The sequence below is a fragment of the Leuresthes tenuis genome, unplaced genomic scaffold (assembly GCF_036924035.1).
Source record: "Leuresthes tenuis unplaced genomic scaffold, fLeuTen1.0.hap1 SCAF_35, whole genome shotgun sequence".
Lineage (NCBI taxonomy): Eukaryota > Metazoa > Chordata > Actinopteri > Atheriniformes > Atherinopsidae > Leuresthes > Leuresthes tenuis.
In genome coordinates, this window is record NW_027325389.1 from 1087671 (window position 1) to 1102901 (window position 15231).

General features: G+C 49.3%; 2 protein-coding genes across 2 annotated transcripts; one reads left to right on the forward strand and one right to left on the reverse strand.

Moving 5' to 3' along the window:
• Window positions 1–45: 45 nt before the first annotated feature.
• Window positions 46–10303, reverse strand: LOC140285359 (DENN domain-containing protein 11-like). The gene is made up of 9 exons (XM_072379129.1): window positions 9560–10303; window positions 7504–7603; window positions 7183–7341; window positions 3231–3387; window positions 3009–3147; window positions 2805–2936; window positions 2575–2725; window positions 2388–2456; window positions 46–2311 (listed from the first exon to the last, which is right to left on the reverse strand). Exons 1-9 carry the CDS (start codon window positions 9942–9944, stop codon window positions 2116–2118), a joined length of 1488 nt encoding a protein of 495 aa, XP_072235230.1. The 5' UTR covers window positions 9945–10303; the 3' UTR covers window positions 46–2115.
• A 234-nt stretch (window positions 10304–10537) lies between these two features.
• arl1 (ADP-ribosylation factor-like 1) lies at window positions 10538–15188 on the forward strand. Its single transcript, XM_072379130.1, has 6 exons — window positions 10538–10637; window positions 11290–11427; window positions 13854–13935; window positions 14016–14127; window positions 14193–14371; window positions 14450–15188. The coding sequence occupies exons 1-6, from the start codon at window positions 10634–10636 to the stop codon at window positions 14478–14480; spliced, it is 546 nt and encodes a 181-aa protein (XP_072235231.1). The 5' UTR covers window positions 10538–10633; the 3' UTR covers window positions 14481–15188.
• Window positions 15189–15231: the final 43 nt, after the last annotated feature.

Here is a 15231-nt window from a genome sequence, read left to right on the forward strand (position 1 = left end):
CACTCACACATCATGTTCAACACAGAGAAAAGCCTTCAACGTGCAGATGTTTGTGGCTGTGCACTTTATTTCCAACATGGTTTACAGTAAAATAAATAAAGTGGAGTTTTAACAGGAGTCAGACTTTCCCTTGGGCTCGGTTTAAGGTGGCGTGAACATTTAGGCTCTGTGGGATCAGGGCGGCTGTAGAAAACACATTCATCTGATCCCACGTGGAAACACAGCAAAGTGTTATTTACAGCAAAAACACTCAAATAAACAGTCACTGCTGGAGAAAAGCTTCCATCCAAAAGCACCAGGTGAGCTCCCACTACAGCATGGTTCAGGGAAACCTTCCTCATGGACTCTAAAGACGCTCCCAATGTGAGCCTGAGCTGAGCTATAAACACATTAAAAGAATGACAAAGGCTCTTAAAGCTGTTAGTATGTTTCTATATTCATATAAACTCAGACTGTAATTAGCACGGAGCTGCTGCTACGGAGGCTTTTCTTAAAGGATCTTAGCGAGTTATGCTTTTATAGAATATTTACTGTGGTTCAATCATGCATCTTTTACCGAGTTGAAACATTTTTGCAGGTTTATCAGTGCGAGCTGTACAGTCCTGTGCAAAAGTCTTCAGCTCCCTTCAGTTCCTGTCATCTTTAAAGTGGTTCTCATCAATAGTTCCTACAGGCTCCTTGGACCTGACCATTTTCAGAGGAAGGTGGGGTTTGAGTTTGCTTTTTAAGCCACTAAACTCTGGCTGTTTGAGGATAAAATGGCAGCTAATTCAGTGTTGTTTCTACAGAAACCACAGTTTGACAGACAGAAAATAGGATTTCTGCAGCAACAAGGTGATTCCCAAAGAGCTATCAGCTGAAAACTTGGCATATCTCAGCATGGTGTGCAGTGTGTCCTTAAAACATTTGAGGAAACTGGACAAGTGGAGGACAAAAGAAGAAGTGTCAGGCCTAAAAAACTATCTCCAGCAGATGAACAGGATCTGAAAGTGATGTCCTTAAGAAAGAGGAAAAAATCCAGCTGTGACCTGACAGGACCTGAGAGATGCATCTGGACCTTCAGCTGATCCATCTACTGTTGGCCCAAGCCTCATCAGAAATGGTCTCCATGGAAGGGTGGCTGTCAAGAAGCCGTTCTTAAGGAAGGGAAACAGGGAGAAAAGGCTGAGCTGTGCCAAATGACACAAGAAGTGGACTGAAAATCAGTGGCAACAGGTCTTATGGAGGGATGAATCCTCCCCAGAGCCCGGACAGAACAGCTTTGCTTTTGCTTCTGTTCCTTTTGTGACTGAATGTAAATCGCTGCACTTATTTCCTGATTTGAAATGAGGGGGGGTGTAAGACTCTTGCACAGCACAGGTTACAGCTACTTTAAGGGTTTTCTGTCAGTAAATGGTTGAATTAAGATGCAGACACTTTGGTCTGAGGTCTTTTCTGCAGATGTTAGCCGCTGTGAGATCACTTCCTGCCTCTCTGACACTGAAAATAAAGGAAAAGTTACACCAAACAGCACACAGGTGCAAAATGAGCCATTTAAACGCACCTGACTGAAGGTCTTCAGTAAAAGCTTTGCCTCTGACACGGAGCAACATCCATCCTTTGAGTTAAATCACTTAAACTGTGACGTTACAGACATCAGTTTGTGGAGACAAAGACGGTTTGAAGAAAGGAGAACCGGACTTGGACGTGGAGGCCAAATAAATTGGATGCTTACATCCAGCACTTGATATACGGAGCACAACACGAGCAGAGATCCAGACCCACACCACACATACACTGACACACAGCACCTAAAGGACGTTATTTACAGAAATCCGTTCTCCTTTCATACGTCACTCCTCAGGACATGTCTGGATGCTTCTTCCTGTTGGTCGGAGCTCTGAGGAGGCCGTCCGGGGGCCTGGAACATGTCTCTGAGCCACGTCTCCGTGAGCCTCTGAGGACAGCTGACCTCGCGGCTCTGCTCGGTGTCGCAGGAGAGTTCAAGGAATCGGACAAAAGAAGCGATACACAACAAAACATGACTCCAGAGAGCATTCTGGAGGCTCCGATGGCGCCCGGGAGACCCGGAGAAGCCAGGAGTGCAGCGGGTTGAGGCAGACAGCCCTCCGTCTCTCAGCTGCAGCACAGCTGCTCGGACACCAGCAGCGTGTCGTAGCCGTAGATCTCCAGCAGGTGGAGCAGGAAGAGCCGGTCGCCGTGTGGATCCAGCCCCATCGCCCTCACGCTCTCCGGGGTCACCGTGGGGTCGGCGCTCCCCGCCACTTCACTCAGAGTCTGGAAGATCCTGTTGTTCTGCTCCAGGAAGAACCTTGGAAATGAGAAGGTGAGGCAGGTGAGACGGGGCAGCGGTTCATCAGCAGTTACACGCCACAGTGTGCACTTACAGGATAAAAAGGTCCTCCTCACTGGACACACAGTCTCCGTTCTCTTCCTGGGAGTAGAGCAGCATCTGCCTGCACACACATGCAGATGTTCCGCTCAGAAACAGTTCAGGACCTCACACAAGCAGAGAAAACCTTTAACTCATCTCTGAAAGGCCTGCAGCTGATCCCAACGCTCCGGCTCGCCTACCTCTGCTCGGTCAGCTTGCGGTACTTCTCCCGGTCGGCGGCGCTGAGGCGCAGCAGCGGCTTCAGCCCGTCTCTGCTGGTCTTTACGTTCTGATTGTCGACGTACACGTCGTACAGATCCTTCTTCTCCTCAAAGATCTTCTCGGTGGTGCCTAAAGGTACAAAGATGTGAAAAGCCTCCCCGAACAGAGAGATTCGTGTGGACAGAACCTGTGTGGAGCGTCCACTCACACGCCACGTAGGCCAGCTCATTCTCCAGGGCGCTGATGTCGGCGACGTTCACGTAGAAGAAGGGCCGGAACTCGGGCACGGCCACGCCCACGCCGGGGATGGAGACGTTGGCCAGGCAGCAGCAGCAGTACACTGGTGAGAGGGCGGGAAGTGAGCAGAGCAGCACCTTTAACTCATTACCCAGCAGAGAAAGAGCGTTTTTACCTCTGTAGCAGACCACGCCCACGGGGGGAGGGGAGAAGATGAGGATGCGTCTGCGCAGCAGAGCCAGCTTCCACAGCACCATGATCTGCTCCCCGAAGAAGCGGATGAACTGGGACATGCAGCCTGCCGGGTGGGTGATCTGTTCCAGGAGAACAAACACATGCAGCAGTCTGAAGGCTGAGGACAGAAGATAAAGCACAGCAGCCATGAACTCTCTCCAACCTTCATCTCAGGGTGCATGCTGTGGTTGATTGCAGCTCCCCACACGTTGGCCGGGAGTGCAGTAACCACCTCGCCTCCACTGGGGGGCAGAAGCGCTCTCTTATCCTCGTAGAAGGCTTCCAGGGGGGAGTAGTGGCCCGGGGACTGGAGCTGGAGCCTGAGGAGAGACAGCATCCAGAGATGTCGAAAGACTCAAAGACTGAGCAAATACCAAGTTCAGAGAGCAATAAGAACACAGAACGAATCCGTAAAGCATCAGAGAACCATTCTGTGTTCAAAAGCTTTTACATTTCAGGATATCAGAGAGAAATGTGCAGGCCTCAGTTAGCATGTTAAAGGTTAAAGGTCACTCCAAAGTGAAAAAGAGCTACATCTCAGACTCTACAGGCCTCAGTTAGCATGCTAAAGGTCAAAGTTCACCCCAAGGTGAAGAAGAGCTACATCTCAGACTCTCCAGGCCTCAGTTAGCATGTTAAAGGTCAAAGGTCACCCCAAGGTGAAAAAGAGCTACATCTCAGACTCTACAGGCCTCAGTTAGCATGCTAAAGGTTAAAGGTCACCCCAAGGTGAAGAAGCCCAGAGCTACATCTCAGACTCTACAGGCCTCAGTTAGCATGTTAAAGGTTAAAGGTCATACATCTCAGACTCTACAGGCCTCAGTTAGCATGCTAAAGATTAAAGGTCATGGCAGCACAGTTAGAAAAAGACTGAACAAGGATGGCTTGTTTGGAAGGGCTGCAGGAGAAAGCCTCTTCTCTCTAAAAAGAACATGGCAGCACAGCTTAGGTTTGCAAAGCTGCATCTGAACAAAGCTCAAGACTTCTGGAACAATGTCCTTTGGACAGACCAGAGCAAAGTGGAGATGTTTGGTCCTAATGCACAGCAGCACGTTTGGAGGAAACCAAACACCCTCTTTCTCTTTTTCAAATGACTCCGACCCACATCCTGAGATCTGAGAAGGAGTTTCACATGATAAATGAATGTGACCAGGCTCCCGCTTTAGTTTCATTAATGGGAGCTTTTTCATTTTTAGAAACCCGACTGAGACGTTCAGAAAGAACTCTGAGCCAGTCTGAAGGTTTCAGCTGCTGAGAAGACAGGAAGTCCGTCCACTTGCACCTTCATCAGGTTTTTTCATGGAGTCGGGTCTTTAAACCGAACCGTCCGCAGGACAAATGAGAGAAACTTTGTTTTAAATTTACACAGATAAAAGACAAAGAAAAGCAGACTACTCTGGGTTTATTTTGTGTGGAATGAAGCTCATCTTTGGCCTTTAAGAGGAGAACCTGCTTGTTCAGCTTTTCACTGAACACGACTCACATTTATTCTGCCTCTTCTGTGCGACTGAAGGCTGGTTTAAAACGTTTAAACCATAATTATTCACTGCTGAGACACCTTTCTCTTTATCGTGCCGTTCTATCATCAGCATTCCCTGCAAAGCTCAGGACTGACACAAGCTGGCGGGAGATAACCGGCGAAGAAAAGGGGAAAACTCAGCTTGTGACATCAGGAATGACGAGGGCTGCAGGGAATGTGGAGCGAGCCACGTAGGGAATGATGAGCTGCGTGACTGGAGGCCAGAGCGTGGGAACTGCTGACGGGGGGGGCAGAGAAACAGGCTGAATGTGTTCAAAGAACTGCTGAGGAGGAAGTGTGGCAGAGATGTGACGCTGGGACACTGAAGGCCTGTCGACCTCAGCAAATATATTCAGCCTGGAGGAAACCGTGAAGGCTGAAACGTCTCCGAGGCGTCCAAAAGTTGCTCAAAGAGCAAAGAATGGCTGTTTGTCCACAGTTAGGATCGAGTGTCGACACAACACTGGTTCATCCCTTGAGTTAGGAGCCTTTTTCCTGCCTGAATGGGTCAAAGGTCAGAGTTCAGTGGCTGAACAAAGAAAAAACACTGAAAATGCTCAGGAACAAGGACTGAAGATGAGGGAAAAAGCAGAAAATGTCCAAATAAAAACTGTGAAAGACTTCAGAAAGCTGCAGAATTGTTGCTTCTCTGTAGAAAGAGATGAAGATGAAGGAAAAAGCAGCCGAGACCTTCAGAAAGCTGCAGAACTGTTGCTCAGGAACACTGAAAAGACTCCAGGAAAGTCTGGCTGCTTGGAAGGAAACAGAAAGAAGTGAGAGCTGGATGAGTCCTGGCAGGGAAAGAAAGACAGCGGCTCGGTTCAGCCTCTGAGGCTTTAGCCCCAGACAGCGGCTCGGTTCAGCCTCTGAGGCTTTAGCCCCAGACAGCGGCTCGGTTCAGCCTCTGTGGCGTCCCTGAAGGAGGCTTTAGCCCCAGACAGCGGCCCGGTTCAGCCTCTGAGGCTTTAGCCCCAGACAGCGGCCCGGTTCAGCCTCTGAGGCTTTAGCCCCAGACAGCGGCTCGGTTCAGCCTCTGTGGCGTCCCTGAAGGAGGCTTTAGCCCCAGACAGCGGCCCGGTTCAGCCTCTGAGGCTTTAGCCCCAGACAGCGGCCCGGTTCAGCCTCTGAGGCTTTAGCCCCAGACAGCGGCTCGGTTCAGCCTCTGTGGCGTCCCTGAAGGAGGCTTTAGCCCCAGACAGCGGCTCGGTTCAACCTCTGTGGCGTCCCTGAAGGAGGCTTTAGCCCCAGACAGCGGCCCGGTTCAGCCTCTGAGGCTTTAGCCCCAGACAGCGGCTCGGTTCAGCCTCTGAGGCTTTAGCCCCAGACAGCGGCTCGGTTCAGCCTCTGTGGCGTCCCTGAAGGAGGCTTTAGCCCCAGACAGCGGCCCGGTTCAGCCTCTGAGGCTTTAGCCCCAGACAGCGGCCCGGTTCAGCCTCTGAGGCTTTAGCCCCAGACAGCGGCTCGGTTCAGCCTCTGTGGCGTCCCTGAAGGAGGCTTTAGCCCCAGACAGCGGCCCGGTTCAGCCTCTGAGGCTTTAGCCCCAGACAGCGGCCCGGTTCAGCCTCTGAGGCTTTAGCCCCAGACAGCGGCTCGGTTCAGCCTCTGTGGCGTCCCTGAAGGAGGCTTTAGCCCCAGACAGCGGCTCGGTTCAACCTCTGTGGCGTCCCTGAAGGAGGCTTTAGCCCCAGACAGCGGCCCGGTTCAGCCTCTGAGGCTTTAGCCCCAGACAGCGGCTCGGTTCAGCCTCTGAGGCTTTAGCCCCAGACAGCGGCTCGGTTCAGCCTCTGTGGCGTCCCTGAAGGAGGCTTTAGCCCCAGACAGTTTAGCCCCAGACAGCGGCCCGGTTCAGCCTCTGTGGCGGCCCTGATGGAGGCTTTAGCCCCAGACAGCGGCCCGGTTCAGCCTCTGAAGGAGGCTTTAGCCCCAGACAGCGGCTGTGTGCTCAGGGTGTTTCCTGAAATGAAGCAGCAGCAGACGAGTCTGCACACCCACATCAGTGGGATCTGTCATCTCTCTGTTGTTTGAGTGTTTATTCAGCTCAGAGGGTTAAATGCACAGATGGAGCGGCGTTTTATTCTGATGGAACACGCTGGAAACACCTCTGAGTGTGAAAGGAACGCAGTGACCACAGGTCTGAGCTAACAGCAGGTGCAGCTGCTGTCGGCTGAGAGCAGGAAACTGCGTCCAGGGAGGGTGGAAATCAGTTCTGCCGGCAGGGTCAGGGTCCAGCAGGAGAAGATAAAAGCTGGCTCCACCTGGACAGGTAGAAACAGCCTGCTGTGTGAGCTTGTTTTAGCTTAAACAAACACAGCTTTTCACTTCTGATCAGAGCTGGAAGCAGGATGTTCCTGCCTCTGATCAGATGACCTCCGCAGTAACGAGACCTTAATCCAATAAAGCCCCTCTGGGACGATATGATGATGCTGCCTGCAGATCTGCAGCAACTGTGGGACACTTTCCTGTTCATATGGAGCGGAACCTGGAAGGATAAAAGTGTGTCCAGCTGGAAGATAAACGGAAACATAATCTGTTCCACCGTACCGGCTCCACTCCTGAAGGAAGAGGACGGATGGGAATGAAAACTCTTTGCTCTCACCTGACCTGGTGCTCCAGGAAGCTCATGTAGCGGTAGAGGAGGGTGTAGGACGGAGACAGGATCCCCACAGACTTCATCCTGGCCCCCCTCTCTGCCGTGCTCTCCACCGGCATGTTGGCAAAGCAGGCGAGGCCGAAGAAGCAGCCCTTACGGAAGTATCTGTGGAAGCAGGGAGAGGGAATCAGATGAGTCATGAAAGGCCCAGGCAGAGCCAGATGGCTGCTTTCTTTCCCTTCTCTGCCCTGCCAGGACGGGGACATGGGGGCGCATCCTAATACTTGAGATGTGCTCCTCGTTGCTGCTGGAAGCAGGCGCTCTTACATGAAGTCTGTGGTGACTCGGTGCGAGCCGCTGGCGATGGCTTTGAACTCCACCCCCTCCAGGTCCATGTCTTTGGGCAGACACCACTCCAGCATGTTTCCTGCCACACAGCAGAGAAGAAATGGAGATAATCAGTCCACTTCCTGTTCAGAAACCCGCTGCAGCACTGACCCCAACGGTGGCAGCTGAGCAAATATGTTCTGACAGGTGCAGACAAACAAAGGTGACTCAGCAACACCGCTTCAGTCTAATCACTGGATACATGCATCAGTCAGGAGTGTTTCTGCAGAAATATGAGCCGATCTGTCTCTGTGTCATCTCCTGAGATCACAACAGAAGCTGCAGCTGAACACGACGCTTTCAGGCCTCTCTGGAAGACCATTTAGGGTCATCTTCAGCTGAAAGAAACACCTTCACTGCTGATATGTGATGTTGCTGTGAAGACTGAACCTGAAATACCTTAAAAAAAAAAAATCAATGTTATTCCCAAGCATTGTAACAACTTAATAAGGCTTCTGCACTGAAGCGTAACACAGAACAGACAACTTAGCAAAGAAGCCATTTAAACTGGATCTTTAGGCACTTTGTCACAAAGACACATCATTTGTTCCCATTTCTTTAGCTGCATCTATGAAAAACAGCAAAGAAAACACAGTTTGACAGACAGAAAATAGGATTTCTGCAGCAACAAGGTGATTCCCAAAGAGCTATTAGCTGAAAACTTGGCATATCTCAGCATGGTGTGCAGTGTGTCCTTAAAACATTTGAGGAAACTGGACAAGTGGAGGACAAAAGAAGAAGTGTCAGGCCTAAAAAACTATCTCCAGCAGATGAACAGGATCTGAAAGTGATGTCCTTAAGAAAGAGGAAAAAATCCAGCTGTGACCTGACAGGACCTGAGAGATGCATCTGGACCTTCAGCTGATCCATCTACTGTTGGCCCAAGCCTCATCAGAAATGGTCTCCATGGAAGGGTGGCTGTCAAGAAGCCGTTCTTAAGGAAGGGAAACAGGGAGAAAAGGCTGAGCTGTGCCAAATGACACAAGAAGTGGACTGAAAATCAGTGGCAACAGGTCTTATGGAGGGATGAATCCTCCCCAGAGCCCGGACCTCAACATTATTGAAGCAGTGTGGGATCATCTGACAGAGAACGGAACAAAAGGCAGCCCACATCCAAAGAAGAGCTTTGGGATGTCCTTCAAGAAGCCTGGAGAACTATTCCTGAAGACTCCTTAAAGAAATGACAGAAAGCTCGTCTCAGAGGGTTCAGGCTGTGTTGGAGAATAAAGGAGCTCAGACCAGAGATTCACTTTAAAGCTGCTGAGAACTGATAAAAAACTCTGTTTCTGCCTCAGATTCTGGGTTTATGTTCATGTTTCAGTGCATATTTTCACCCATTTAAAACACTTTTGCTCAGTACTGTTTGGCTGAAATGATTCTTTGTTAAATTCTTCATTTATTCACTTTGTCACAGATGGTTTTATTAAATGAAACCCTCAGAGTGGTGGTGCAGGGCAGCCTGTTGTAAGACCGAAGAACCACAGCCTGTTCATGCTTCTTTTCTCCTTCATGCCGCAAAATCATAAAGAGCCCAGCTCCACCCTGCAGGGAGGCTCCTGTCCTGCGTTCACAGCAGCTTTTCTCCCTCACATTTACACCTGATTTTTCATTTGATTTGCCCTCCAGGTAGGGCATCTGTCCGGCTCCTTATCCACAGGGGCTCGGCCCAGTCCTGGCCACATTAAAAATGTATGGGCCAACTCTGCAGAAGGCACCAGCTGATTGATTTGGATCCCTGCTCCTGTCGCTTTGTCGCGTTTCTTCTGCAATCAGGCGGACGGGAGATGTCGTGACTTTCCGTGATGTCTCTAAACTTATGGCAGGGTCAGAGGAAGCCACACCTGTCGGACACGAGCCTCCACATTTAGCTCAAATACGGATCAACGCTCCTGGCTTCAATCATGCTTTCTCTCATTTAGATGAATAAGAACGAATGATATTCTCTCACTTAAAGGCGTTTTCATGCTGTGGTAATAAAACAGAATTTATGTCCCACCTGATCTGGTGTTGAACGTAACTACAAAGACCGACACAATCTGGTCCTTTTCCTCCCACTTCACCATCCTGTCCTCCAGCGACACCTCCCCTGGTCCTGAATCCGAAAGATGCGCTTCCTCGTCGGGGGGCAGCGCTTCATCCGTGGCCGCCGGGGTGCTGGAGGTGGCGGGCGGGGCGCTGCAGCCGTCTGCGTTGGACACAGACCTGCTGGGAGTGGGACCCCCCGGTCCGCTGCTCCACCCAAACCCCGGCGCTGAGCATCCTGCTGCTGAGGCACCGCTGCTGGAGGGACTCGGGACTCGGTCCTTCCCCGCTGCTGCACCGTCCGTGGACGGAACCTCCTCCCAGTCCAGCAGAGGGGCTCGGTCCGACCGCTCCACCATCCTTTAGGCGGTCCCGCCTCGTCGGTCTCACCGCCAAATGTAAACGATGTCTCAGGCGACACGCACCGGGACCATCCGCTTCAAATTACAACTCAGAGCAGTTCCCGCATAATGAAGTTATCCCTAACTATTCACAAGGGTTGCACTTTGCTTTAAATGAACAGAACATGAAGCAGCTCTCACGCTTAGCCTGAAAACCATTCTAATCTCTGGTGGTCATAAATTTGATGCTGAGAGAGGGCAACTCCTTCGACTGATGCGAGTCGCATTCAACACGGTTCAACGTTTATTGTCACATTCCCCTGAAAAAGAACCGCTGCGAAACGTTTGGGAGCGCGGCTCCGTTTTGGGTTCTTGAACGCACCCCGCGTCACAGCGTCAGTTGGTGTTAGCCTTAGCTTCGCGAGCTGCACTTTCGCTCCAAAGCTTTATTATTTTTTAAATCGACTCATTTTAAAATAATATAAAAGACAATACACATGCTACCTTCTGCTGAGACATTTAAATTATTTATATCACGAGCTACAGTCTTATTTTACAGTAAAAGATGTTTTTTCGTGACGAATGTGGTGAAGCTCAATCCAAGCGACGGCGGATGACGTCACCTATTGACACGTCAACCAGACGGAAGTAGACCTACTTTCAACCAAGTTGTGTATTAGTGACTCGAGCAACGTTGTCTTAGCGAAATGGGTGAGTTCTTGGTTTACTAAGTACATTTTTTCATTAGTATACTAATTAATTTAATGTTTGTGGATGATTCAATCCTAATACATCACCTTTTTGGCCCGTGCTTCCGTTTATTTAACGCGAGGTGCTGCTGTTACCAAGCTAGTCTGTGGGCTAATGTTAGCTATGTGCAGTTTAGTGTTGGTCTTCTCTGTGTCATTTCGGTGTCAACATTTACCTTCCCAGCTTCTTAACGATGCTGTTTTACACCATAGACATGTCGGTATTCAGGACATAATTGATAAAGCAACACATTTTTGTTGTGTTCATGTTATAACGTCACGGCCACTGTAAGCTAACCTCAGCTAGCTAACTGCCTCATACTGACTGCGAAAAAAGGCAGTTTTGAGAAAAATGCCTACCTACCTTTTTGTCATTATCTCTCTCTATATGTATGTCTCAGCTCGTCCTGCGAGTCTTATGTTTTATCTGTTTTTTATGGTTCCTTTTCTGTATATGTCATAAAGCCAAAACTATTCTTTTTATAAATCAAAGCATGTCTGGTTACCACAGATCAAAGTGGGGTGTTAACCTCAACAAACCCAGTGGAGAATGGATCAGAAGCATAATAATGATCCATCAGTCAGACTAACTTCTACATATCTGTCCCCTGCAGGTGGTTTCTTCTCCAGTCTCTTCTCAGGCCTGTTTGGCACCAGGGAGATGAGGATTTTGATCCTGGGTCTGGACGGTGCTGGAAAAACCACCATTCTGTACAGACTGCAGGTTGGAGAGGTGGTTACCACAATCCCAAGTATGTCCTGGCTGCCCATATTTCTTTATTACTTTTATTATTTCAGTCATTAAATAAAGAGGAACTCTCTTTGAGATTAAAATCTATCGTCCGATAAAAACCCGAGAGCAAAACCCATTAAGAGCAGACAGGGACAGCAGTACAATAAAAAGGATTTAATGGATACACATAAAAGGGAAAAACCCATCAGCTTTAAGATCCTTTATGTTTAAGCAATTAAGTTTCTTCTGTATTGAACTACTGGCTTTAAATGAGAAAATGCAGCTGAGTTTTAGACATGAATTTATCCAACCGATCATTTATGACTCAGCTTGATAATCTTGGACAGGGGTTCCCAATCTTTTGAGCCCAATCAAACTGAGGGCTCAGGAACAGACCACAGGTCCATTTGTGACTTCTGTTTTTATCTCATGGAGCAGTTCTAGTGGAAGCTGCCGTTAGAAATTAACTTCCATCAGTGTGTCACGGCCCTCGGTGAGGTCTCGACCCCCACTTTGGGAAACACTTCCTGGTTTAACTGCTCTTGTGCTGTTGGGTTCAGGTGAAATATCTTCGCTGTGTCAGACACTGACTGCTGGGCTAAATTCATAGCTACTGCTCACCGTGTGTTTTAGCATTCGAGGTTCAGTCTGTTGCATATTTAACTAACAGCTGCATCTCTCCTGTTTAACCGGTTTGGTTCCTGTTTGTGCACCAGTCCAGTTCAGGAACCACAGAACCAGATCGACTCATGTGGACACTTCCACACAGCAGGCTGTTTGTTCTGAGGGTTCGTTAGTGAACTTAAACCTGCTGAAAGTCTGCTGAGAAAATGAGACGTTAGATTGGAAGCCAACTCTGTTCTTTCAGGTTGAAATGCTTGGAACGTGGTTTGTTAATCGCAGCAGTTCAGAGTGGAACCACTTAGCAGCTGAGGATTTTCTGATGTTTACCAGCTGTGAGCCGATCCTCAGGAAGCCGGTGAAACGGGCCTGGAGCCTGTCACCGTGGCCCGGTCAGCTTTAGTTCAGTCTGGTTGATAAGGGGACTGATGAACCCTATCAGGAGGGTTTGAATCACGCTGCCAAGTCAAAGATCTGCTAATCTTCTTTGGCCAGATTATTAAACCATTTCTATTGCTTCCAAATACATTCATATCAGTTTTATGAGTTATTAGAGGTGTGTTGTACCCTTAACTCGCATTAAACATATTTGCATCAGATTTTAGAGGCGACCTGAACGATCAGTTAGAAACTGATTCATGTAAAAACATCTTGAAGATTAAAATGCTTCTAATTTCTTACTGTGAGGGTCGCAGCTTGTGGTTAAAAGTCCTCGGGCAGGATGTTTGTCAGGTGTGGAGTGGGTTTAATTTCTCTCATAACCGGTCGGGTAAAGCTCCAAACAATCAGTTAGCTCAGGGCTGATCACATGCACCAGACAAAATCAATCAATCAGCATTCATTTATCTAGCACCTTTCAACAACCAGAGAGTGATCAAAGTGCTTCACAATCCCAGAAGCAGATTATCAACATACAGCAACAGAAAGGTTTAAATAAACGTTTCTAATCTGGCTTTGAGCTGCCGTAGGTCAGAGGTCAGAGCAGACCGGCGAAACATCGGTCACCCCACTGCTCACACCTGGACCGGGGAACCTCCAGCAGGGCAGAGAGCTCTGCCAGACTGGGGAAGCCTCAGGGTTTCACTTCTGTGGAGGGGGGGCGGTTTTAAACTGGATCCTAAATGTTACAGGCAGCAGGTGGAGGGAGTGAAGTGCAGCTGTGAGCGTTCTGCTGACGGTTTAAAGCGGCACACTGAGCTTTTGGGGAACATCTCAGGTCTTAAAATAAGAAGCTGAGATGTGGAAGAACAGGTCGAACGTGTTTGCTCAGCAGGAGGAGGGCGACTCAAAGCTGGACTCTGACATCAGGACGCTGTGGCAGGATGTCAGACTGAGTGGATCCTGTTAGCATCTCTCCTCATAAACCATCTGTGGGTCTGCATCAGTTCAACTGTGCAGCTGCTGTTAGAAACAAGTGTTTCAGGACCGAACGCTGACTAATCCGGTTAGTTTCACTTGTTCCAACCGAACAGATTTAATTCCAGCTCATTCAGGTACGGTTACCAAAACATACCAAACAGCCTCAGAATGTCGCTGCTGGAACTGATGTAAAGAGGTTCTGCTCTGGTTTACCGTCTGAACCTCTGAGTGAGTGCACGTGTGGGAGTGCACGTGTGTTTCAGGTGTTCATTCAAACAAACTGACCTGCATCGTAACATTTTATTCATGTGAATCAGCCGGTTTATCAGAAAAAGATTCATTATTTTTAACCTTTTCTGTCTTAAAGTCTGGATGCAGCTTTAGAACGAATAAAGAAGCTTTTCTTTGTGTCACCGACTGAACAGTCGGGCTTCAGCTCACCCGTCTGGATTGTTCTCTCTGCAGCAATCGGCTTCAACGTGGAAACCGTCACATACAAGAACCTCAAGTTCCAGGTGTGGGACCTGGGAGGACAGACGAGTATCAGGTGGGTGCCGCTGGCAGCCTGGCCTCCAGGTTCAAGCTTTTCCCTCTTTGGCTGCTGCTAAACCCGTGTCCTCTTCACAGGCCTTACTGGCGGTGTTATTACTCAAACACAGACGCCGTCATCTACGTGGTCGACAGCAGCGACCGGGACAGGATGGGCATCTCAAAGTCTGAGCTGGTGGCCATGTTGGAGGTAAGTGTGACCCTTCTTCTCCGCTGTGATGCTGTTCGTTCGCTTTTCATGATGTGTCATCGCAGGAAGAGGAGCTGAAGAAGGCGATCCTGGTGGTGTTTGCCAACAAACAGGACATGGACCAGGCCATGACGCCCACTGAGGTCGCCAACTCTCTGGGCCTTCCTGCCCTCAAAGACAGAAAATGGCAGATCTTCAAGACCTCCGCCACCAAGGGCACGGGCCTGGACGAGGCTATGGAGTGGTAAGCTGCAGAAGAAGAAGCTGCAGACTGAGCTCCCGTGTTTGCTCAGCCTGACCTCTGTTTGCTCTGTGCTCGCAGGTTGGTGGATTCCCTGAAGAGTCGGCAGTAAAGGCCGCCGCCCCTTCTGTATAAAGCCTTGTGACGGACCCTTTTCCCTCGTTCCACTTTCCTTTGGACCACTTATTGCACTCCTCCTCTCTCTGTCCCCATCTTACACCCATCTGAAGCCGTGGCCAAGTTCTCCCAACGCCTTTCAAGCCCGGGACTGAGAAGCGAAGGCTGCGGTAACATCTGGACCGGGCGCACGTACGCACGCACGTGAAGATTCAGAAGAACCGAAAGACTGAAGTGGTGGAAACGAATCCATCGATAAAAGAAATTCTCTTGGATTATGAGGAATCGGAGCGGTTGTGCTGCAGCGTCGTGTTATTAAAGATTTGTACAGAGATCCTCCAGGAAGCAGCGTCTGATCCCGCCTCTGACCCGCCTGCATGAGCTCCCCTGGACTGCTGCACGCCACGAGTTAACCGCCAGGGCTGCATGTGGGAGCGCCAGCCGTGGCTGACACACTTCCTGTCCTCTGGCCAAGTGTTACTGCAGCCTGGGCTGGTTGTTCTTTATCATCTTTATGGTTTTTTCCTCCAGTTGATTTCTGTTTTGGGTTTTTTTTTTTCTTTCTTTTAAATCCCTGAGTGCAGCTTTGGCATCTTAGAGTTACTGAACACTAACTGTATGCTCAAAGGTTTATGGTTGCATATTTATATCTGCTTGTACAGTGAAAGTGATTCTCAGTAAATGCAGTCGGTGATTGTAAGAATGTTAAGCCTCTGACTTTAAATCCTTCCCTTTTCAGAGTCGGT

What these genes read in the sequence shown, in the direction of transcription:
- arl1 (XM_072379130.1), top strand. An exon ending in GGAGGACAGACGAGTATCAG is followed by an intron (nt 13,936 to 14,015) that starts GTGGGTGCCGCT and finishes TCCTCTTCACAG; the next exon opens with GCCTTACTGGCGGTGTTATT. An exon ending in AGCTGGTGGCCATGTTGGAG is followed by an intron (nt 14,128 to 14,192) that starts GTAAGTGTGACC and finishes GTGTCATCGCAG; the next exon opens with GAAGAGGAGCTGAAGAAGGC.
- LOC140285359 (XM_072379129.1), bottom strand. Translation starts at nt 9,944, where the DNA reads ATGGTGGAGCGGTCGGACCGAGCCCCTCTGCTGGACTGGGAGGAGGTT. An exon ending in GCATGCACCCTGAGATGAAG is followed by an intron (nt 3,148 to 3,230) that starts GTTGGAGAGAGT and finishes CTCCTGGAACAG; the next exon opens with ATCACCCACCCGGCAGGCTG. An exon ending in GGGCGTGGTCTGCTACAGAG is followed by an intron (nt 2,937 to 3,008) that starts GTAAAAACGCTC and finishes CCCTCTCACCAG; the next exon opens with TGTACTGCTGCTGCTGCCTG.